Source organism: Littorina saxatilis, linkage group LG7 (assembly GCF_037325665.1).
Source record: "Littorina saxatilis isolate snail1 linkage group LG7, US_GU_Lsax_2.0, whole genome shotgun sequence".
Classification (NCBI taxonomy): domain Eukaryota; kingdom Metazoa; phylum Mollusca; class Gastropoda; order Littorinimorpha; family Littorinidae; genus Littorina; species Littorina saxatilis.
Genome location: NC_090251.1, coordinates 18,633,288 through 18,657,671, shown reverse-complemented (window position 1 = coordinate 18,657,671; position 24,384 = coordinate 18,633,288). Strand labels below are relative to the sequence as shown.

The following is a 24,384-nucleotide window of genomic DNA, read 5'->3' as shown; positions in this document are numbered from 1 at the left end:
TGACAAAAGGGTCTTTCCTGGCAAAATTGCTTTGGCACAGTCAATAATTGTCTACCTATACCCGTGTGACTTGGAATAATAGGCCGTGAAAGGTAAATATGCGCCGAAATGGCTGCAATTACTGGCAGTATAAAATTTCATCTCACACGGCATCACTGCTGAGCGCCTAGAACTGTACCCACGGAAAATGCGCGATATAAGCCTCATTGATTGATTGATTGAAAACAGCGACAAAATCATATTAAAAAAATCCCAACAAAAGTTTCTGACATGAATGAATGAATGATTTAGGAGATTACAGTAAAGAATACAGAATAAATCTATCAATTAATAGGAGTTCAAACTCAATGAACGAATACATGAATAACAACCAATAAAATATATCCATTAATCAATCAATTGTGTGAAATACAACATAATTATAGACACACAAACAACAATAAGTTTGAAAAAGTGAATGAAAAAAATGACTTAAACAAATTTGAAAAAAACTAAAACCATAATGAAATGAACGAATAATATAGAAAAATTAATAAATGAATGAATAATGAATCAAGAACAGAAATGAAACATTAAACAGCATTCCAAGGTATGTAACATATTGAGATCTAAGTATCACGCCCCATCCATCACTTTCTCCTCAATAAGGCTCTTGTGCTGCCCTTCCCTCATTCAACCCCCTCCCCCTATTTCCTGACCCTCAACCTCCCTCCCTTTAACCCTTTCTTCCTTCTCCGGCCACTGATCCCCTCTCCCTATTCTAACCCCTACCCCCCCCCCCCCCCCCCCCCCCCCCCCCCCTGTATTCCTACTCCCTCCACCTTATGCTTTTGTCATAAAAGCTGACAGCGATATATGCGAACAACGGACTTTAAAACACCCATGCAGGCTTAATTTACATAAGAGAAGTGCATTGCTGAAAAAAATAGCAAGCATCGTAACGCTAGAAAACCAAGGTCACTGCACTGGTTGTAAGAATGTTTACATGAAATTCATGAACTTACGAGGGTTGGGGGAAAAGTTTGTGGCAGTTAAGTAAAGGGGTTCAGCTACACTCGTCTATCCTTGGCATTCGATGTCACAACATGCGTAAGCCATACGGCTTGTGCTTGGAAAAATTCACGCAATTGTTCTTTTAGCCAAAGGCAAGGTCGTTCCTGAGCACGGGATAAGAGCACCCTTTTACTGAGACACATGGCATGGTGGCACTCTGTGCAGAACAATTTTTTTCTTGAATTAATTTTGCAAATTAACTTTTGACAACAACAACAAATCCGACTCCTCATAGGTAGCAGCCATGGTTGCTGTGTGGCTTTAATTTACGTGGAAGGGTGCTCTGATCCTGTGTGACAGACTGAACAGATCTGTGATAGTAAACATGATCGCTCCCACAAGAAGGAATGTACTCATAATTCACGAGTAATCAAAGTGTCTGATTTGTCGTCACTCCCTGATACGAGTAATAGACAAACGTAAAACGCATCTCTTGAATTCAGATGACAACTTCTACGCTACGTCGAGAGCAGTGCAGGGCTTTTCTCCGATCAATTCATTTAAATAAAGGTGTCATTCGAAAGTCAGTCTGGCTCTAAAGCGGCCTCGGACATTCTCTAATTTTAAAGGCACACTCCTTCTCGTGAAAACGGTTCTGCCACCATGTCAAACATGGCCATCCCTTTACATTGGACAACATCATCCTTCCACTTTGACACATACCAAGAATCAACACCCGGTGTGCTTTCTCTTGTGAGTTGTAATTTGTTAATGAATTAATGTCTGGAAAAGCCACGAAATGAATACCGGCACGGTTGGCCTAGTGGTAAGGCGTCCGCCCCGTGATCGGGAGGTCGTGGGTTCGAACCTCGGCCGGGTCATACCTAAGACTTTAAAATTGGCAATCTAGTGGCTGCTCCGCCTGGCGTCTGGCATTATGGGGTTAGTGACTGGGTGAGACATGAAGCCTGTGCTGCGACTTCTGTCTTGTGTGTGGCGCACGTTATGTCAAAGCAGCACCGCCCTGATATGGCCCTTCGTGGTCGGCTGGGCAGCAAACAAACAAACAAACAAACGAACAAAGCCACGAAATAAATTCATCAAAAGTTGCCACTGTGCACAGAGAGCCCCCATGCTGTTCTGTTTGGTAAGTGACGGTCTCATCCTATGTAAAAGCCTGGCCAGATCTGCGATAGATATAGCCGAACTGCTTTCATGGGAAGGAGTGTGCCTTTAACCAACCACGCAGTATATGTCTCTATCAGAATCGCTGACTTAGAGAAACTAGAGGGCTGTCGAGATTCTTGTGTGACGTTTGCTTGTCAAACTTTGAATGCTGTCATCCATTTTGGCATATGAATGAGGCAGGAAAACTGAATACATAATTCAGAATTTGTTATTACTCGAGGCTTGGAACTCATCCTGATGTTGGGTAATGAGGATTCGTTACTTTGTCATGTATAGACGCAATTGCGCAACACATTACCCGTAACACGATTGTGTACTTACTTACTTTTTAGGCCCTTCGCCCACAGCGGAGCATTGTCACACTATTGTGTGTTGGTGTTAAATCGTGCGATTGCATGCCGTAATCGAGAGACAAGCTCAGATGGGATACATGCAGCTTCCACTTCTTTCTGTTAGGACAATGAACTTTTAATCCAACGACCGTATGGCATTCGCATTGTTTCAACCCTCGTATGGTATTAGCATTCTTTGGGACTACCTGTTGAATGAAGAGTACATGAAACGTGTCAGCAGTTAAAGCCACTGTGAGAGATCCCAGCGGCGGGGCAGATGTGTTGAGTTAACCACAACGCTTTCTCTCAGTGTATCCATTGTGTCGTCTTTTCGGTGGAGTCATTTCATATCACACACAAAAAAGTGAGTTTTTATGGAGAAAAACACACATTCACTTTCAGCCAAGCTGTGCAAGGAAATTTGTTGTTGTTGTGCGTTTGACTTGGACCTACATTTGGAACAGATCTGTCCAGGCTTGTACAAGGAATACGAGCATCCTTCCGCTTGTACACACACTCAACAATCAACAGTCTGGCTGAGTTGTGTGCACATGTTGTCAATAAAACCCTTTCCGCTCTGCACAGAAAGCAGCCAAGCTGTTGATTGTTGAGATGTGCGTGAGCTAAAAGATGCTCGCATCCTTCGCAGAAGTCTGCAAAGATTGGTGTTGGTGAACCTGATCGTTTGCACGAGAAAGAATATACCTTTGATTTGTAAGGTAGACTACAGCAGAGAGATGAGAGAAAAGGGGAACATTGACCCGACCCTCAGAGCTCTGGGGGGCCGAGCACGCTACCAGATGCTCCACTTGTTTGCCATCAACATCGGTGCTTTTGGAGCGTCCTACCAACTGCTCAACAACATCTTTACAGGTGAACGTAGCATTATGCGTGCGTCTATTCTCAGTTTGGGTGTTGGCTGTGATGTGTGTGTGTGTGGGGGGGTGCGGGTGTGTGTGTGTGTGTGTGTGTGTGTGTGTGTGTGTGTGTGTATGTGTGTGTGCATGTGTGTGTGTGTATGTGTGTGTGTGTGTGTGTGTGTGTGTGTGTGTGTGAATTCGTCTATTCGTCTATTTGAGTGGACGGGCGTGGGTGCGGGCGGGTGTCACAGTTAAGGTTCACCCCTAGTTTAGCCTACATCTTGTTTACAGATGGAAAAAAACGCAAAAACGCAAAAAATAATGATCGATAACATCATTATGTCACGTTTTGTACAAGTTTGAAGCGGCCAGCCAACCTGTTTTGCATGAGACATATATATTAAATGTGAATCCACTCTCTTGTCATCGTGAACACATGTTTTGTGTGTGCCTTATCTTCGAACCCGCCATTACTAAAGCGAGGCATTGCGAGTGGAAGCAGCGTACAAAGGAAGAGTTCTGCTTAATAAGTTGAAGTTAAATTCCATCTGATATCAGATGTGCTTTAACGTATGCAAGATCATCATAGTTTTGACCTCTGACCTTCGACATTGCTCCGTCAGTGCCCTGTAAGGGCTAGGAAAGGGGGGAGAAAATTGCTTACGCCCCGACCCAGGTTCGAACTCGCAACCTCTCGCTTCCGAGGCAAGTGCACTTTACCACTCGGCCACCCTATTACTTGCACTGACAATAATTATAATATGCACAGTAGTGTACGTGCGTGCGTGTGTGCGTCGTGTGTGTATGTGTGTGTGAGTGTGTGTGTGTGTGTGTGTGTGTGTGTGTGTGTGTGTGTGTGTGTGTGTGGCGGTGTGTGTGTGTGTGTGTGTGCCCGTGTGTGTGTGTGTGTGTGTGTGTATGTGCAGTTTTTTTTTTCGGTGTTTCTGGAAAAAAACAACCCCACCCCTAGCCTAACATTATTTTTAAGAAACAGTTAAAAAAAAAACACGTGAAAACAAAGAAAAACTGATGGCTCAAATTGCACCAGATTGCTCCATTTTCCTTGATTTTTATTATCCGGGCATGCCCCCGAACCCCTCTAGGAGGGGGCCTTTGTCTTCTAAGTGACGGTTTTGAAAAGTAGTTGGGTAATTTGGTTGCTCAGGTTGCAACAGATCGGTCAAATACCCTTGTTTTGATCCAAATTTGTCTTCTTAAATTTTGGAAGGTGTATTAGTGGAAGTTTCGTGGCGCAGATTGCACCAGATTGCTCCATTTCCCTTGTTTTCATCAACATTTTCCAGGGGGGGGGGGGGAGAGGCATGCCCCATGACGCTCCTAGGAAGTTCGAATGCTTCGCGCTCTCAACTGAACCCCCCCCCCCCCCCTTAAAAATGATGTGAACCACCCCTGATGTGTGTACGATGTATGGCGAAATAAACTGTTACCCTTTATATACCGCAAAATGAACGAATTGATATCCCCATGGTTCAACACTTAGTTACGGATCAGATGGAATTAATCGACTGGAATTTCACACGTGAGTTCTACGCTTTACCTCTTGTTATTTGGTTTGAACAAAGTGTCATTCAAAATGCAAGACATAGAACATTTTACGGTACGCAACGAGGCCACGAACCCAAGCAAAATATAAAAAAAAGCTTATATTACGTTTACGTGTTGTCACAGGAAGAGAAGTTCTAGGCCAGAGATGTGCAGCACCAGACAACAGCAGCCTCCGTGCCAATAATGACTTCCAAAATGGCGACTCGAACTCCAGTCACGTGACCTACGGCCTATGTGAGATCACCGTGTCCAAGGGCAACCTTTCTAGTGACGAACAGCAGTACCCCTGTCCCGATGGCTACGAGTATGGCTACAGCAGGGATTTGTCCTTCAGGACAGAGGTATGGTTCTAAATGTTGTATCGTCGCTTTCATTCACAACGGTTAGAAAAGAGAGTTGAAGAGGATTTTCACAATTAGAAAAGGAATACAAAACCGCATTTTTGATGGGAACTATTCGTATTTCAATGGCACACTTGTGAAAACAGTTGGGCTCCTCATCTCGGATCTGGCCAGGCTTTTACATTGGGATACGACCATCCCTCCACTTGATCTGATACCATAAATTAACAGCCTGGGTGCTCTCTGGGCACAGCTGAATCTTTTTAAAGAATGAATTTCACAGAATGAAAAGCCACTGGTGAATTTTTAAGAAACTAATTGATCAACAGATTCCAAACCGCGACAATAAGCATGCAATCACAGTGATGATTGTTTGGAGTGTGAAAGTATGATTTTATCCAATGTAAAACCCTGGCTAGACTTGAGTTGGAGAGCCTATTTGTTTTTGTAAGAAGGTGTGTGCCTTTAAACAAAGATCAGCGTCGTCGTTGGCTTTATATTATGCTTGTTCCTGTTCCTGATCTTCTCTTTCGACATCTGTTTCTAGTCAATCCTTGTAATTTGTTATCTTACACTCTTTTTGACTTTTCAAACATTCATCTAATAATTAGTGGAATGCCGCCATAATGTACAACCACAATGTGGCGTGGTGACCTACTCCATTTTGTTTGTGTGTTTGTTGGTTGGTTGGTTGGTTGTTGTTGTTGTTGGTGGTGGTGATGGTGGTGGTGGTGGTGGTGGTGGTGTTGTTGTTGTTGTTGTTGTTGTTGTTGATGATTATTTGTTTGTTTGAAATTAATCAGAGAGTTTAAGAAACGCCGATAGTGGCCATCCAGCGTTACAGCAGCTCAAGTGTAAGGATGACACGGCTTTTCCCTTTTCATCTTTCATTCTGAACGGATGCTTTCTAAGATGCCATTTTGGACAAGTTGTCTGGCTTTTGTTTCATAATTATTGACCGCGGCCTTCGGCCTTGGTCAATAAATATGAAACAAAAGACGATATGCCCCCCCTCGGACAGACAAAAAAGCTGGTCTGTCAACAACCCATCAAACATCTTATATTATTCTCTATATATCTGTTCCAGTTTGACTTGGTGTGTGACCGGAAGTTGCTGGGAGGACTGACACAAAGCTTCGTCATCATGGGTCAAGGCTTTGGTGCGGTTCTCTCCGCCATAGTGTCCGACAGGTAACTGGCCAGCGCATAGTGTGCATCTGGGATGGTGTGTATGAAAAAGTAACCAACTGGGTCGGAACCAAGCACTGGGTTGGATTGACTGAAACTGAGAATTGTTTGTGATTTCAATCGACCGTGCTCGATCATCGATGTTCTCTGTTTCCTAGGACCGCATCAAGACTGTAGAACGACTCCCCCTTCCCTCCCTCCTACAGACCTAGCTCCCAGGGCTCCACAAACCGCCCGTCCCTGCGTCCTTTGCACACTAGAAGCCAAATACACGTACTAGAAAATCATTGAGGCCGTCCCGGGACGCACTTAACCTGAAAAGAGCGGCCCCTTGAGGGCACTACATTTCCGTTATTGTTCGTACCCTACAGCTAAGTCTAGTGCAAGCACCGATACCAATTTCACACGGGAACAACATCGGAAAGGAGGCTGAAGCCGATGCAGCGCAGATGTAGCTGGGGCCCTCTAAAACCTCGCTGAGGGAGTCCATGGACCCTGTAAAGAAATCACCATGGGGGACCCTCTGGGTGGGGCGTCAGTCCGTGGAAAGCCCTTCCTCCCGATTGAAGACATTGCTTTCCATATTTCTATTATATTTGTAGAGGTCATCAAAATTAAGAGGATTTTTTTGCTGTGTTTGAGGTTTGGACGGAAGCGGACTCTGATTGCCTCCCAGCTGGGCCTGCTGAGTGTAGGTATTGCCATCGGCTTGGCGCCTTCATACGCTGTCTTGGCCGCCTTCAAGTTCCTGGTCGGAGGATTCCAGCAGGTGGGGATTGTAATTAACGTAGCTGAAAAATAATTTTTACAAATAGCCAGATGACAGATGACAGTGCCAAATGACAGACGACAGTGCTAGATGACAGATGGCAATGCCAGATAGCCAAGTGGAGTGCCTTAAATGGCAATGAAACGTCAGGGGAATAAATGCTTTATGGTACACGAAAACTGTCACAATAATAATATTTTTCCAAAGTTTGAATCAGGTTGAGATCATGTTAAGATGTTATAACTTCTCGTTAAGCTGTGCCCTATCCTTACTTTTTACATTTAGTCAAGTTTAGACTAAAACTTGATGGGGTTGTCAGAACCTCATTTTATTTCTCTGTGTGAGCTTCCAAGTGAATATTTGCCGTATCCTCACTCTGATGTGTCACGTAAATATGTCGTCACATGGCGTTGTGACAGAGTTGGCCACCCAGTTTATATATCTGCTTCCAACCTAGTCCCGCCCTATCCTCACTATATAATGTGTATGGTTACAGGGCGTTGTGACAGGGATGGCCACCCAGTTTTATTATCTGCTTCCAGCCTAGTCCCGCCCTATCCTCACTATATAATGTGTATGGTTACAAGGCGTTGTGACAGGGATGGCCACCCAGTTTATATATCTGCTTCCAACCTAGTCCCGCCCTAGCCTCACTATATAATGTGTATGGTTACAGGGCGTTGTGACAGGGATGGCCATCATGTCTATAGAGCTGCTTCCAACGGAGTATCGCTCTTTGTCCGCTCTCGTCGGCTCTGTGCTTTGGGGCTGCAGCTCCTGTTCCATGGCTGTCTATGCCTACCTGCTGCGAGACTTCCCCTGGCGGTACTTGCAGTACACGCTGTCAGGGGTGTCGGCCCTCATCTGTCTGCTGCAGCTGTGGTAAGCTCCTCTTCGTCTGTGTATCTTGTATGGTGTTCTTGAATGACAGGTCTTGAATGGGTGTGGGTCATCACTGTGTGTCGAGATGTGGATGAGTTCTCCACGTGTACAGCTATGCGAATGAGTCCTCACGGGTAATTGTAGGTATGTGGATGAGTCTCCACCGCTATGTTTAGATATATATATATATGGATAAGTCCTCCGCGCCATGTGTGTGGGTATGGGAATGATCGAGTCCCAGCTGATATATTTGTAGGTATATGGATGGATCCTCACTGAGTGTGTGTGTGTTGATGAGTCTCTGGAGATCGCTCTTTATAGGTGTTTGTATTAAATCTCACTGTTGTGTGTGAATTAGTTCTCGCAGAAAATGGTGGGTATGGGGATATGCGTCCTCGCCCCTATGTGTGTGGAAAGTCCTCATCGCTATGTGTATAGGTATATTTATGAATCCTTTCTGTTTTGTACGTGTGTATATTTTGTGGATGAGTCCTCACCGCTGTGTGTGTAGGTATGTTAATAAGTCCTCACTGTCTCGCTGTGTGTGTAGGTATTTGGACGAGTCGTTACGCTGGCTGGTGGCTAACGGCAGGAAAGACGGAACAGAGGCAGTGTTGAAGCGAGCTGCACGTGTCAATGGGAAAGACCTTGCTGTCATCGTCAGCACACTGCAGGACAGTGTCAATGAGTCTCAGCACACTCATCGTGGGTCTTGCTGGTATCAGTCACTATCTCTGTCTCTGTCGTCCCGTCTGTATATCTGTCTGTCTTCTCTCTTTCTCTGTTCCTCTCTCTGTTTGTCTGTATGTCTGTCTGACTCGGTGTTCCTGTTCTTGTTCTTGTTTTTCTTGTTCTTCTTGTTCTTGTTCTTCTTGTTCTTGTTCTTCTTGTTCGTTTTCTTGTTCTTGTTCTTCTTGTTCTTGTTCTTCTTGTTCTTGTTCTTGTTCTTCTTGTTCTTGTTCTTCTTGTTCTTGTTCTTGTTCTTCTTGTTCTTTTTCTTGTTCTTGTTCTTCTTGTTCTTTTTCTTGTTCTTGTTCTTCTTGCTCTTGTTCTTGTTCTTCTTGTTCTTTTTCTTCTTGTTCTTTTTCTTCTTGTTCTTTTTCTTGTTCTTGTTCTTCTTGTTCTTTTTCTTGTTCTTCTTGTTCTTTTTCTTGTTCTTCTTGTTCTTGTTCTTGTTCTTCTTGTTTTTGTTCTTGTTCTTCTTGTTCTTTTTACATTTAGTCAAGTTTTGACTAAAAATGTTTTAACGTAGAGGGGGGAATCGAGACGAGGGTCGTGGTGTATATGTGTGTGTCTGTGTGTGTGTGTAGAGCGATTCAGAGAAAACTACTGGACTAATCTTCATGAAACTTGACATGAGAGATCCTGAGTAAAGTAGGCCTACCTCCAGACGTTTTTTTTATATTTTTTTTATAAATGTCTTTGATGACGTCATATCCGGCTTTTGGTGAAAGTTGATGCGGCACTGTCACGCTCTCATTTTTCAATCAAATTGGTTGAAATTTTGGTCAAGTAATCTTCGACGAAGCCCGGACTTTGGTATTGCATTTCAGCTTGGAGGCTTAAAATTTAATTAATGAGTTTGCTCATTAAAGTTGTCATTAAAATCGATTTTTCGCAAACAGATTGCATCGTATTTTTCATCACATTCTGAATCTAAAAATATATACATGTCATGTTTACTCTTAAAATGTGATCATAATTAGCGAAAATAGATTAATTAGTCTTACGATTAAAATTTAAGAAATCGATCCAAAAAAGATTTCATCTTATTCTTTATCATTTCCTGATTCCAAAAACATATAGATATTATAGGTTGTATTCAAAACAAGCTCAGAAAGTTAACAAGAATACAGAAAAGCGCGCTTTCCTGCTTAGCACAATACGCTACCTCGCTAATCTGGCGTGTCAATATCACTACGTTTTGCACGTGGAAGGTGAGCGATTTCCTTCACGCGGGGATTGACGAAGCTGCACTGTCTTGGTGAAAAAATACAGTGCGTTCAGTTTCATTCCGTGAGTTCGACAGCTTGACTAAATGTAGTGATTTCGCTTTACGCGACTTGTTCTTGTTCTTGTTCTTCTTGTTCTTGTTCTTCTTGTTCTTCTTTTTCTCTTTGCCTTTTTAACCTCTATATTAATATATCGAGTAATCTATGATTGGGGTTTTTCACATCTAGGCGAACAGTATGATTCAATGAAAAGTGAACACCCCCCGCGGGTTAGGGGGAGTCCCATATTGGTTGGGACGAGAAAGAATTTACCCGATGCTCCCCAGCATGTCGTAAGAGGCGACTCACGGATTCTGTTTCTCCTTTTACCCTTGTTGAGTGTTTCTTGTATAGAATATAGTCAATTTTTGTAAAGATTTTAGTCAAGCAGTATGTAAGAAATGTTAAGTCCTTTGTACTGGAAACTTGCATTCTCCCAGTAAGGTCCTACAAAGGTTTATGTTGACTATAAACAAGGAACTGAACAGCAAAATAAAGAGTTCACTCAAGAAATTTCACAGAAATTAAAGTAAAGAAAAGCAAAGTGTCAAGTCGGAAAACAAATTGAAGAGCTATTCATTTAAGGCCATATAACATATTGTCGCCATCATAATAATGTCACTGTTGACCGAATCACACACACGTGTTCATCCCTTGTGCTGTTCGTATTCTACAGAAGCAGGGGGAGACAACTGCACCCTGAGCACGATTTCTCCAAATGCACAGCACAACCCTTCCCAATGCTCGCACGTGAATCCCGCCTTCTCTGTCTCCTGCACAGGTAACCCACTGACACCTCCCAATCCCTCTGCACGATCTCCTTGACTCCCGGAGGAATTAGGTCAACAAATCTGAAGAAAAAAACCCACACCAAACAAAACATAAAACATATTAATACACAAGCTTTAATTAGACCAAAACCGAGAAAATGGTCTCCATGGGAGGCAATCATCATGCTGCAATTCAAAAGGCAACATACAGCGGTTGCTTCCCTTGTCAGAGTATTGCTTTTTGTGACGGTACCTATAAGTACGTAGCTGATGCCTATTGTGGCAGTCAATTGGTAGGAACACTCCTCACGCACAAAGTTCGGCTCGCGGTATGAGATCTGTCCAGGCTGTTCCAAGGGATAAGAATAACAATCCCTCCACATTGTCACATTCCAAAAAGGATCATTCTCGGTTTGTCTGTGCACGGTGAGAATCTTTTTTTATGAAATCATTTCATAAGACCACTAGTGATTTTTTTAAGAACCTATTCATACAAATATCCAACGTACCACAGTCAGCAACTAGAGTGTTGATCTTTGGTATGTGACCAATTGGAGGGATGATCTTATCCCATGTGAAAACCTGCCCAGATCTTAAACCGTGAATCGAACTGTCACGTTTCCACGACAAGGAGCGTGCCTTTTAACACGATGATGTCAACCGTCACAGATCTATAGCTTGCTTTTGTGAATGTGACTGGTGAACTGCTTCATCACAAAGATCTACACTCAAACGCATCTGCCTAGTTTTTAAAAATGTATTTGTTGTTTATTTTTAATGATGGGCAGTATAGAATTGTTTGAATGCGCTTTTGCATGCGGTTTGAGTAAGTATGCGAAAAGGTAAGTAGAAAATTGTGTGTTGATTAATTGTATATGTTACCAGCGAAAGAAATCCTTGCTTTTACAGCTTCAGAGCACTAAAGTGGCGGTGGCTGTTGATTTGATTTAAATCTTGAGACATACAATGTTGTGCACAATAACCGTGTTCCCTCCTTGTCTGTGTATGTGTTTGTCTGTCTCGTTGCATGTATGTTCATGGTTTGTTTTGTTGGTTTTGTGATAATTAGACTACTGAAACTCGCATACAGACGTCTATACTACCGTACATGCGTGCGTGCGTGTATAAGTTCGTGTATGCGTGAGTGTATGTATGTATGCATGTGTGTGCGAGTGTGTTTGTATGTGCGTACGTGTAGGTGTCTTGACTGTCTCTCTGTCTGTGATTTCTTTGGGACCGGACTTTTACATGTAAAAGTAAGTAGAGACCAGCTTTTACACCAATCAAGCGTAGTCGACTTTGTAATTTTCTCAAACAAAAAAACAAACAAAACGGCATCGTCGTGTCTTCAGAATTGACAGCCAACACTAACAGCGAAGACGTGGATGCAAGCAGGAAAGGCATGACAAACAACGAAACAGTGAACGGTTCGCTGGAGTCTTCAGAACCGGCAGCGTTGGAGGCCAACCTGGAAGACACCTTGGAACAGAAGCAGGCCAAGAAACTGACCCTGCTGGACATCTTCAGACACAAGACTCTCTTCTTCAACGCTCTGGTCACCTGGCTGGCTTGGTATGTTGGGCGGAGTATATTGCTTCTAGCAACTGATTTCTTTCTTTGTTTCTTTCTTTGTTTCTTTCGTTTCTTTCCTTCTTGTTTTCATTGTTTGTTTGTTTGTTTGTTTGATTGTTTGTTTCTTTCTCTCTTTATTGCTTTCTTTTGTCGTTCATATATCTATATATATATACGACTAGTGTCTGTCTGTCTGTCTCTCTGTCTGTTCGCGATGCACGGCCACAGTTCTCGGTGGATCTTTTTCAAATTTGGACACCGTATTCAGCCACACCCCGGACACAACCTCATCGATGAGATATTTCAACACGTGCTCTCAGCGCGCAGCGCTGTGCGCGCTGAACCGATTTTGTTTTTGTTTTTTGTTTTTGTTGTCGGGATCCACTACCAGTAACTCTTCCTTATCTTCTCCAGTGTTTTCAGCCGCGATTATCTCCCTTCCTCCGTGTGGCGTCAATCCATATTCCCGTTACTACGTTACTATTTTTAGAAGGTCACTGCACGTTACTAATTTTAGAAGGTCTCCAGTGTTTTGCGCGTTTATCTCCTTTCCTTCGTGCGCCGGCAAAGCCGGCGTACACCCGGCAAAGCCGGGTCCCAGGCGCAGCCTGGTATTCGGCTCTACTTCTTTCCGGCGAAGCCGGTACCCGGCGAAGCGGGTAATCATCTAGTTCCTTCATATATTTATTATTATTATTATTTATCTATCTATTTATTTCATTTTTACATTTAGTCAAGTTTTGACTAAATGTTTTAACATCGAGGGGGAATCGAAACGAGGGTCGTGGTGTATGTGTGTGTGTGCGTGTGTGCGTGCGTGTGTGCGTGCGTGTGTGCGTGCGTGTAGAGCGATTCAGACCAAACTACTGGACCGATCTTTATGAAATTTGACATGAGAGTTCCTGGGTATGATATCCCCGAACGTTTTTTTCCTTTTTTTGATAAATGTCTTTGATGACGTCATATCCGGCTTTTCGTGAAAGTTGAGGCGGCACTGTCACGCTCTCATTTTTCAACCAAATTGGTTGAAATTTTGGTCAAGTAGTCTTCGACGAAGCCCGGACTTCGGTATTGCATTTCAGCTTGGTGGCTTAAAAATTAATTAATGACTTTGGTCATTAAAAATCTGAAAATTGTAAAAAAAAAAAAAAATTCTAAAACGATCCAAATTTACGTTCATCTTATTCTCCATCATTTGCTGATTCCAAAAACATATAAATATGTTATATTCGGATTAAAAACAAGCTCTGAAAATTAAATATATAAAAATTATTATCAAAATTAAATTGTTGAAATCAATTTAAAAACACTTTCATCTTATTCCTTGTCGGTTCCTGATTCCAAAAACATATAGATATGATATGTTTGGATTAAAAACACGCTCAGAAAGTTAAAACAAAGAGAGGTACAGAAAAGCGTGCTATCCTTCTCAGCGCAAGTACTACCCCGCTCTTCTTGTCAATTTCACTGCCTTTGCCGTGCGCGGTGGACTGACGATGCTACGAGTATACGGTCTTGCTGCGTTGCATTGCGTTCAGTTTCATTCTGTGAGTTCGACAGCTACTTGACTAAATGTTGTATTTTTGCCTTACGCGACTTGTTATCAATTCATGTTGATTGATTGCTCGATTGCTCGATTGATTTATTGATTTATTCATTCAGTCATTCATTCATTCACTCGTTTCATTTTTCATTCATTAAGTCAGTCAGTCAGTCAGGCGGTCGGTCGGTCGGTCGGTCAGTCAGTTATAATGAGTTGTATACATTTATGATGCCCGAAAACTCAGATTATGCGTTTGCAACATTCTCTGATCCGTATCATCTTAATACCTCATACAAAATGTTGTACCCAATTTATGCCGCATGCATACCTGTTCCTACAAAATGAAATCAAAACAATGTCAATGGTCATTACACCTGTCGCAGGTTCACGTGCGCCTTGTCCTTCTTCGCACTCTACATGATGTCCACCAGCCTCCATGGCAACCGTTTCCTGAACTACTTTCTCACGGCTCTCATGGAAATCCCGCCTGGGGTTCTTCTCTTCGTCCTACTGGACAGGTGAGTCATGTGGCGACTGTTGTTGTTTTCATAATTATGTTTAAATGTATGTACATTCCATGTATATGTTAATGAAAATAAAACATTGTTTAAACTAAAGCATGTAACAACCTGAACAGGTCTATGGTGATTTGCAAGGTGGTCTACGGGAAGAAAAGTCTGTTTACATCAGCTGCTCTTGTACCTTGAATTTGTGTATCACGTGCAGGGCGGGACGAAAGGCGGCGTCGCGCGTCATGTACATTGTGGCCGGTGTTGGCTTGATCAGCAGTGGCGTCTTCAGAATGTTCACAGGTAAGCCACAACTGTGGAACACACAACCACGCGCTTACTATACGCTACTTTCTACGATGCTTGTCTCATTTAAAGGTCCCTCCGTTTCTTGCTCTTTTTCAAATTTCAAAATTATTCTGAATTATTCAATACTGGTTGTCCTTTAAGCGTAGATATACTATAGGCAACCTAGATAAAAAGTGTTATCGATGTTGAAGATGTGTGACGATAGATATGCCCACAAAATGACGCACATTAATTGTGTTACCATGTATGGTAGACAATTACATAAATAAAACAACGGTTGTGCATGAACTGCTTGAGGTTTAACTGTGCATAACAACACTAACGGTTAAATTGTTTGAAAACGGGATACTAGTGTCAACAACTTGTCCCAAATTTAGATAGGACGGCGTCACACCCTGTTAAAAAAAAACGTCCACGTGTCGCGCACAGACAACCAAATATCGACATTTTGTTGGCAGCATCTAAAGATGTAGTCCTTTTTGGTTTTAACAATGTTTTATATTTATTTCCGTACTACATGTTCATGTAATGTCGTTTTTCAGGGAACTCTGCACTGGGCACACTGTCAGTGGTGACCGCCATGTTGGGGATGTTTGGGGCATCAGGGATGTTTGGCGCTGTCTTCTTTTTCACACCTGAACTCTTCCCTACAAACATGAGGTGAGTGTTTTACAAGTAGAAGAATTAATACAGATGTGTCAACTGGTTCAGTGCGTAGGAGATAACAAAAATCAATAGAAAAATAGGAGAGACAAATTCTATATCGCGGACACCTAACAAAGCGCAAGTATCGACATTCCCCGGCAGGGAAGTCAAGTAGCAAAGAAAACACAAAATAAAAGAAACAAACACGCGCCCACAAAGCCAACCAACCACCATCACTACCACAAAAACAACATCAGAACCAAGAACGATGACGACGATAATGACGACGTAAAGCGGGAATGTGGAAAGCGTGTGAAATAAATGTGTGTTGACTTATCACGTGTGTGTGTGTGTGTGTGTGTGTGTGTGTGTGTGTGTGTGTGTGTGTGTGTGTGTGTGTGTGTGTGTGCGTGTGTTTGTGTGTGTGTGTATGTGTGTGTTTGTGTAAGTGTGTGTATGTGTGTGTGTATGTTTATGTATGTGTGTGTTTGTGTTTATGTGTGTGTCTTTGTAGAAACCAAGCCTTGGGAGTGGCATCATTTGCTGGCCGACTCGGGGGGATGTGTGCTCCCTTCATGAGTTCCCTTGTAAGTAAGAGGTTGACATTTTGACTGTGTTGGATATTAAGAATGTCCTTTTCAGTATTATTTTTTCTGGTCAAGTGAATCACAACAAAAGTGGGTTTTTTAAAGTGTCATTTCTTGGAAGAGCTTACTCTGATATTTGTACTTAAAAATTAAAGAATTTCTTTGTTAATTTGAACTGCGCACTCCCATTAACGTCACGTCCGCAGCCGAAATCGTCTCCTGTGACGAACCCCCGAACAATACTTGCAATAGGAGTTCATATTTGGGTAAGGAGTCCCCGCCTGAGTGCTGTAACATTAAGCTACCTTTTTAATTCTGTATTGTTTAACTATACAAAGCCTGTCTCAGGGCTGGAACAGATGAATACACGCATGCAGGAAAAAGGAAAAAAAGGGTAGCGCCGTACTGCATGGCAGCTCTTTTTCCCTTATGTGAAAACAACCCGAATTTCCATGAGCGTAATCCACAGGACTATATTATGAAATATTGTCTTATCCTTATCTTTATATCTCACATGCACCTCATGGCTTTACCTTGAGAGCGTAAATCGCAAATTTGCTCTGTAACATTTAACAAGTCACGTAAAATCAGTCAAGGTTGGTCAACTTAGTCAACTGGTAAACTGAAATGGTGATGATTACTTAGTTAGATAAACAATACTGTATTCACGTGTGCACGAAAAATACGAAACAAGTAATTCTTTGTTCATTCGTGAGCACAGTAATTGTTGGTCTTTTTATTTATCGCTCTCACGCGCAGTCACCATTGCTCTTCTACTTAGTTTACGTTAATCTGTCGCTTGCAGGCTGAAATAGCTGTGTGGGCCCCAGGCGCTCTGATCGGCAGTCTGTGTTTCGTGGTGGTCATTCTGTTCCGCTTCATCCCCGAGACCAGGGGCAGAGAGCTGCCTCACACCATTGAAGACGTGGAGAAATGGACAGTGGTCGTCAGCCCGCCTGAGGAAAAATCAGCGGTCAAAACAAGACTTTGAGCAGAAATCAACAGTGACCAGCGTAGAAAGATGTATTATTTATAGCTACATCAGGGAAGATATATAGAATTAATCAGATTTCATGTTTGAATTTTTGTGTTTCGTTCACGAATATGATAGGTGGATAATGTTTAGATAGGAAACAAAAAATGATTTTGTTGGAATTTGAGTTAAATATGAGACGTTGGTTTGTGGATGTGGGAGGGGGGGGGATTTCAAGAAATCAGTACATATCGATACTTACTTATGCAGATCGGGACGTGCGCGTAGCCTAGTGGTTAGGACGTGGGGTCTTCGGTGTGGAAAGTTCGGGGTTCGAATCCCGGCCGCGCCTGGCTGGTTAAGCGTGGAGATTTTACTGATCTCCCAGATAAAATTATGTGTAGACCTGCTTGTGCCTTATCTCCCTTTGTGTGTACACGCAGGCACAACGCTAAATAAGAACGAAAAAGATCATGTAATCCACGTCAGGGTTCGGTGGGTTATCAATAGAAACACCCAGCATGCATCCCCATGAATCGGAGATCAAACATAGTTTCATCTGATCGTGTTGCGCATTTCTGTTAGAGACAACATTTTTAACAGTCAATCAACTCAAGACTCTCGCCAAAGTTAAACGTGACCTTGGGAACTCAGTGTATGATTGTGACGTGACCTTGGGAACTCAGTGTATGATTGTGACGTGACCTTGGGAACTCAGTGTATGATTGTGACATGACCTTGGGAACTCAGTGTATGATTGTGAGCAGAACGAATATTACTTTTAACACGATTTCTTCCGGTTGTTAATTACTTTTTTGATAACTGGAGGTTGTCTCTTGAACATTTGATGGCATTTTATCACGGTCGGATCATCATTCTGTCGGCATTCTAATCTGAAGATTGATATTGATAGCTAAACAGCTTATAAAAGAACGTTTGATTATGTGTATACTGTATCGAATCTGTGTGTGTGTATGTGTGTGTGTGTGTGTGTGTGTGTGTGTGTGTGTGTGTGTGTGTGTGTGTGTGTGTGTGTGTGTATGTGTGTGTGTGTGACTTTACACGGAGGAAGTTTCATGTATCTTCACATTCCCAATCCTTAAAAGTACACCAGTGACGCAAAACTGACGTCATCTGGTGCTCTTGTTTACTGCCCTTTGTCGCAGACGACTTTGTTATGTCAATCAAAGCGGTGCACAATAGTGACACGGTCATCAATGGAAATAATGGAATATTGAATTAATGGAAATTGATATTGCATAATTATGGTATGGAATGGTCTGGTATGGGATGGGGTTGTGGGGTGTGGTGGGGCATGGTATGATGTGGTATAGTATGGTATTGTAATTTGTATGGAACGGTGTGATATGGAATGGCGTGGTGTGGTATGGTGTTGTATGGTTTGGTATGGTGTGCTGTGCTGTGCCGTGGTGTGGTGTGGTTTGGTGTGGTGTGGTTTGGTATTGTGTGGTGTGGTGCATGCGGTGTGATGTGGTGTGATGTGGTATGGTGTTGGTATAGTGTGGTGTGGTATGGTGTTTGGTATGGTGTGCTGTGCCGTGGTGTGGCATGGTGTGGTGTGGTGTGGTTTGGTGTGGTATGGTGTGTGGTGCGGTGTGGTGTGGTATGGTATGGTGTCGTATTGTGTGGTGAGGTGTGCGTTGCGGTGTAGTGTGTTGTGCTGTGCTGTGCTGTACTGTGGTATGGTTTGGTCTGTTGTGGTGTGGTGGTATTGTATGACACAATGGTGTGGTATGGTATGGCGTGGTGTGGTTTATTGTGGTGTGGTGTGGTACGGTATGGTACGGTGTGGTATGGTTTGGCATGGTATGTTGTGGTGTGGCATGTTATGGTATGGTATGGTATGGTATGGTATGGTATGGTACTGGAATAGTACAGCATAGTACAGTATGGTACGCATAATTATGGGATTGTATGATATGACATAACATTTCATCGCTCTTTATGGTATTAAAAGATAAGGCAATTGAATATCAGACTCTCTGGTATGGTTTGGCATATGGTATGGTATGGTATGGTATGGTATGGTGTGGTATGGTGTGGTATGGTGTGGCATTTGGTATGGTATGGTGTGGCATGGTATGGATTAAAAGAAAATGTTCAGGCGAAGAGAGAGACAGAAACGCAAACATATGGCTGGAGGGTGACAGAGATACAGAGCCAGAGAGACAGTTAGTCAAACCAAACAAACTAAATACAAAGCACGCTTACTCTATTACACATGTCGTATGCATTAAGAGCGATTACTTCCCTTTGGTTATTTGATATCTTAACATCGCTCTGCCTCATTCTGTTTGAAATTCTAAATACAAAGCATCAAAGAGGATCTGAACAAAGAATGATTTTGTACACGTCGAACTTGGTCAGAATATCAGAATCACCATGATGATGAAAGGAAGTAGCAAACCGCTCAAAGCGACACGCGCGAACTAACCAAGTACGTTTCTGTTATGGCGACTCATCTCTCTATTATTCAAAAACACTCCGATCCAGCGGTCTGTTTGGTTCATTTGATCTCAACACAATGCATAAAAGGGGAATGATGGCAGACAAATATGAGGAACTGTTTCTGTCAAACCGGTTTGGGAAGGCTTTTTCTTAAAAGGAGAAAAAAAAAATAACGACAAACAAACAACCATACAAGCATGCAAACACTTAAGCAAACGAATAAACACACAAACAGACACATAGACACACATATGCACACACAAACACGCACGCACACACACACACACACAACGCACGTACTTACCTACTTACTTACTGCCCGTTATGCCGGTTGGCATGTAGGTCAGCAACAAAGGACCTCCACTCCTGTCTGTTCTGGGCGAGTCTACACAACGAACGTGTATCGACAACATTTTCTGTCTTGTTGTTTGGGGGGTTGGCTTATCATCATCATAAAAAAGGTTTATTTGATTCAAATAAACTCAATCAGCTCAAATAAACTGGCTTGTTGTGCTCCATTTGTTAAATTGATTGTATGCGGCATTGTTATCTGTTATTTTCTGAATTAATTGTTTAAACCAAACAAACTCATCAGATGTTCACTACGCGCTTCATGTGATAATTATGTTAGTAACGGGAGTAAAATAAAAACACGTATGCAAAACCTCATTTCGCTGTGCAAACATTTATAGTATAGTTTCAAAGCGGTTGTATCCTTGCAAAAAAAACAACAGGAAAAAAACGTTAGTTTGGTCGGACGTTTAAAAAAACCAAATTTGGACCAAGCATTTCTTTTAAAGGGGTCACGTGACCGCCGCTCAAATAAAAGTACCCCCCGATCGACCTGAAAAAAAACCATAAGGTGCCAATTAAAAACTCGACGAGAATTCAGAATAGGCACAGCTTAATAACTTTTACACAGCTTAATATCAAATTCACACCAGTGGTCATAGGCTACTCAGATGAAATGTTCGCACTACCAGTATTAATCATTTGTATGTATGCAAGCAAAGTTATGAATTTTGTGATGTAAGTCAACAATCCTTTGACGGGTATTTGAACTCTTTCCGGCAAAAATAGCTGCACACAGACTACACAGAAACGGTCTCTATCCCTTTAACATAACAGACAGACAGACAGACAGACATACAGACAAACAGACAGACAGACAGGCACACGCACACGCACACACACACACACACACACACACAGACACACACACAACCACACCCAAACACACACACACGCGCACACATACGCACATTCATCACCAACGCAGAAGCGGTTTGCACCCCTTTAACAATATATCTTCTGCTATTACTCTTCTTTCCAATTGATTTTTTCTGTGAAACGAACTGTCTGACTCTCAGAAAGCATAATGCATTCAGCCATTGGGAGTTCTGCCTGGCGCGACTGTTGACTTTGAGCTCCAGTAGACTTGTGATAAGCGTCGTTGCAGACATTGTCTAATTCCAAATTGTGCGGAAACCTCAGATATATACATCTGAAGATGTGTTTCCAGGAAAGTAAAAGCAGATAACACAGAAAGTGAAGCATACATTGAATTAAAGAAAGGAAATAACAACAGCAGCTACAACAACAACAACATCAACAACAGCAACAACAACAACAACAACAACAACAACAACAGCAAACCGACCAAAGACATTTTGTGCACAAAAGAGTGGAGCATAAAGGACAACTACAACGAGTACAAGTGTATGGTACGGGTCTGAGATGTGTGCTGGCTGCATTGCTCACAATGGATAAGATGACAAATTCCTTGTTATGGGTTCTTCTGATGTTTATTCTTACTCTGGACACAATAATAGCCCAAAATGGTAAGTTCTTCGTGTTTGTGTGTGTGTGTGTGTGTTTGGGTGTGTGTGTATGTATGTATGTATGTGTGAGTGTGAGTGTGTGTGTGTCCTGGTGTGTGTGGTGTGTGTGTGTGTATGTTGTGTGTGTGTGTGTGTGTGTGTGTGTGTATGTGTGTGTGTGTGTGTGTGTGTGTGTGTGTCGGTTATCTGCCCGTCTGCCTGTGTATTTAACTTTTGATTCGTGACTTGTGAACCGACTAGCTCTGAAGAAAGCAAAAGATGTTTGCATTTTTAACAAAAGCAGCAACTTTTATTTCGTGATTTGTGAACTGCACCTGCTCTGAAGAAAGCAAAAGATGTTTGCATTTTTAACAAACACAACAACTTCTGATTCGTGAGCTGCACCAGCTCTGAAGAAAGCGGGGGATGTAAAAATAGGGATTTCAATGTTAATTTTGTATTTGTATAATTTTTGTAACAAAATAATAATGATTGATTTGCCACCTGTGAACTGCCCCAGCTCTGAAGAAAGCGGGGGAAGCGTGCAGTGTGGACACGGAATGTTTGGACAACATGCACTGTGCGGACACTGCTGGACAGGTCAAGACGTGTGTCTGTGACACAAACTTCGCTGCCAAGTCAACAAACACGTGCGGTAATACCCTGTATTAAACCAAGTTCTTTATCACTTGTGTTTCAGTTTGTAAGTGCTTTCGTTATATGCATCTTTGCTTATTTTCCCATATTAGTCCCCCTTCCTCCTTTCCCATAACTACCTTCCTCGTGTTCCCTTCCCCATCACCCTCATCCTTGTATACCCTTCCCTTCTTCCTCTTTGTGAGTGTATGTGTGAGTGTGTGTGTGTGTGTGTGTGTGTGTGTGTGTGTGTGTGTGTGTGTGTGTGTATGTGTGTGTGTATGTATGTGTGTGTGTGTGTGTGTGTGTGTGCGTGTGAGTATGTGTGTGTGTGTGTGTGTGTGTATGTGTGTGTGTGTGTGTGTGTGTGTGCGTGTGTGCGTGCGTGCGCGTGTTCTATCCATCTCTGGTGTTTTTTTCCTTCACTTCTTTTCTCCAGTCCCCTCGATCCAATAAACTAGGACGGCTTACTAGTGCCAAAACCTCAGAATTGTAATTATCAAGGAAAAATTTAGTAATTTTCCCTTGATAATTACCATTTTCACGTGTTTATTACTAATTTTCCCGGGAAAATTACTAATTTTCCCGGAATAATTACTAACTTTCACCTGTTAATTACTAATTTTTAGTTTTGGCTCACTTCCTGACGGATTGCTAGTGCCAAAACTAAAAATTAGGATTTTTCCCGTGAAAATGAGTAACTAACAGGTGAAAACAGTAACTGACAGCGTTCATTAGTAATTATCACGTGATAATGGGTAACCCCAGGTTTTGGCACTAGTAAGCCGTCATAGGGCTTACTAGTGCCAAAACCTCATAATTGTAATTATCAAGGAAAAATTAGTCATTTTCTCTTGATAATTACCATTTTCACGTGTTAATTACTAATTTTCCCGGGAAAATTACTAACTTTCACCTGTTAATTACTAATTTTTAGTTTTGGCTCACTTCCTGCCGGATTGCTAGTGCCAAAACTAGTCATTTTCCCGTGAAAATTACTAATTATCCCGTGAAAATGAGTAACTAACGAGTGAAAACAGTAACTGACAGCGTTAATTAGTAATTATCACGTGATAATGGGTAACCCCAGGTTTTGGCACTAGTAAGCCGTCATAATAAACCCCCTTCCCTTAACCCCTCCCTCAATAGCACCCCAACCCCCACCCTCACTCACCTCATAGCCCCCCCCCCCCCCCACCTACCCTCACTGCTGCAGCCACGCTATTGATTCTTAGTACGTGTCTTGAGACCAACATTTCTTAGATTTTTGGAGTCTTAAAAAGGGGGACACCTGTATAACTCGCTCCCTCTTCAGACCAACATTTATGAGATTCATAGGGTGATAATAAAAGGGGATTCCCGCATTACTCTCTCTTTCTTGAGACCAATATTTCTGAGATTGTTGGAGTGTTGAAACAGAGGGCCTGTCGTATTACTGTAACAGGCACAGCGGCGGGGCTGTGGTGCTGGCAACAACACGAGTGTGCGGACAATACGACGTGCACAGAACATGCCTGCACGTGCAAATCGAACCTACTTGTCAAGCAAGATGGATCATGTGGTAATGTCTATCTGTCTATTTCTTTTTACATTTAGTCAAGTTTTGACTAAATGTTTTAACGTAGAGGGGGGAATCGAGACGGTGTATGTGTGTGTGTGTCTGTGTGTGTGTGTGTGTGTGTGTAGAGCGATTCAGAGAAAACTACTGGACCGATCTTCATGAAACTTGACATGAGAGATCCTGAGTATGGTATATCCAGACATTTTTTCATTGTTTTGATAAATGTCTTTGATGACGTCATATCCGGCTTTTCGTGAAAGTTGAGGCGTCACTGTCACGCTCTCATTTTTCAACCAAATTGGTTGAAATTTTGGTCAAGTAATCTTCGACGAAGCCCGGACTTTGGTATTGCATTTCAGCTTGGAGGCTTAACAGTTAATCAATGAGTTTGCTCATTAAAGTTATCATTAAAATCGATTTTTCGCAAACAGATTTAAAATTGATTGCATCGTATTTTTCATCACATTCTGAATCTAAAAATATATACATATGTCATGTTTACTCTTAAAACGTGATCACTATTAACGAAAATAGATTAATTAGTCTTACGATTAAAATTTAAGAAATCGATCAAAAAATGATTTCATCTTATTCTTTATCATTTCCTGATTCCAAAAACATACAGATATGATAGGTTGTATTTAAAACAAGCTCAGAAAGTTAACAAGAATACAGAAAAGCGCGCTTTCCTGCTTAGCACAGTTCGCTACCGCGCTAATCTGGCGTGTCAATATCACTACGTTTTGCACGTGGAAGGTGAGCCATTTCCTTCACGCGGGGATTGACGAAGCTGTACTGTCTTGGTGAAAAAATACAGTGCCTTCAGTTTCATTCCGCGAGTTCGACAGCTTGACTAAATGTAGTAATTTCGCCTTACGCG

At 42.2% G+C, this 24,384-nt stretch overlaps 2 protein-coding genes across 2 annotated transcripts; both read left to right on the top strand.

Moving 5' to 3' along the window:
- The first annotated feature begins 3,125 nt into the window (after positions 1-3,125).
- Positions 3,126-10,312, top strand: LOC138970142 (solute carrier family 22 member 7-like). The gene is made up of 7 exons (XM_070342625.1): positions 3,126-3,386; positions 5,063-5,280; positions 6,368-6,471; positions 7,111-7,237; positions 7,914-8,119; positions 8,670-8,843; positions 10,300-10,312. Exons 1-7 carry the CDS (start codon positions 3,251-3,253, stop codon positions 10,310-10,312), a joined length of 978 nt encoding a protein of 325 aa, XP_070198726.1. The 5' UTR covers positions 3,126-3,250.
- A 4,085-nt stretch (positions 10,313-14,397) lies between these two features.
- LOC138970304 (organic cation transporter-like protein) lies at positions 14,398-17,966 on the top strand. The gene is made up of 5 exons (XM_070342784.1): positions 14,398-14,513; positions 14,722-14,807; positions 15,356-15,473; positions 15,973-16,045; positions 16,851-17,966. Exons 1-5 carry the CDS (start codon positions 14,413-14,415, stop codon positions 17,034-17,036), a joined length of 564 nt encoding a protein of 187 aa, XP_070198885.1. The 5' UTR covers positions 14,398-14,412; the 3' UTR covers positions 17,037-17,966.
- Positions 17,967-24,384: the final 6,418 nt, after the last annotated feature.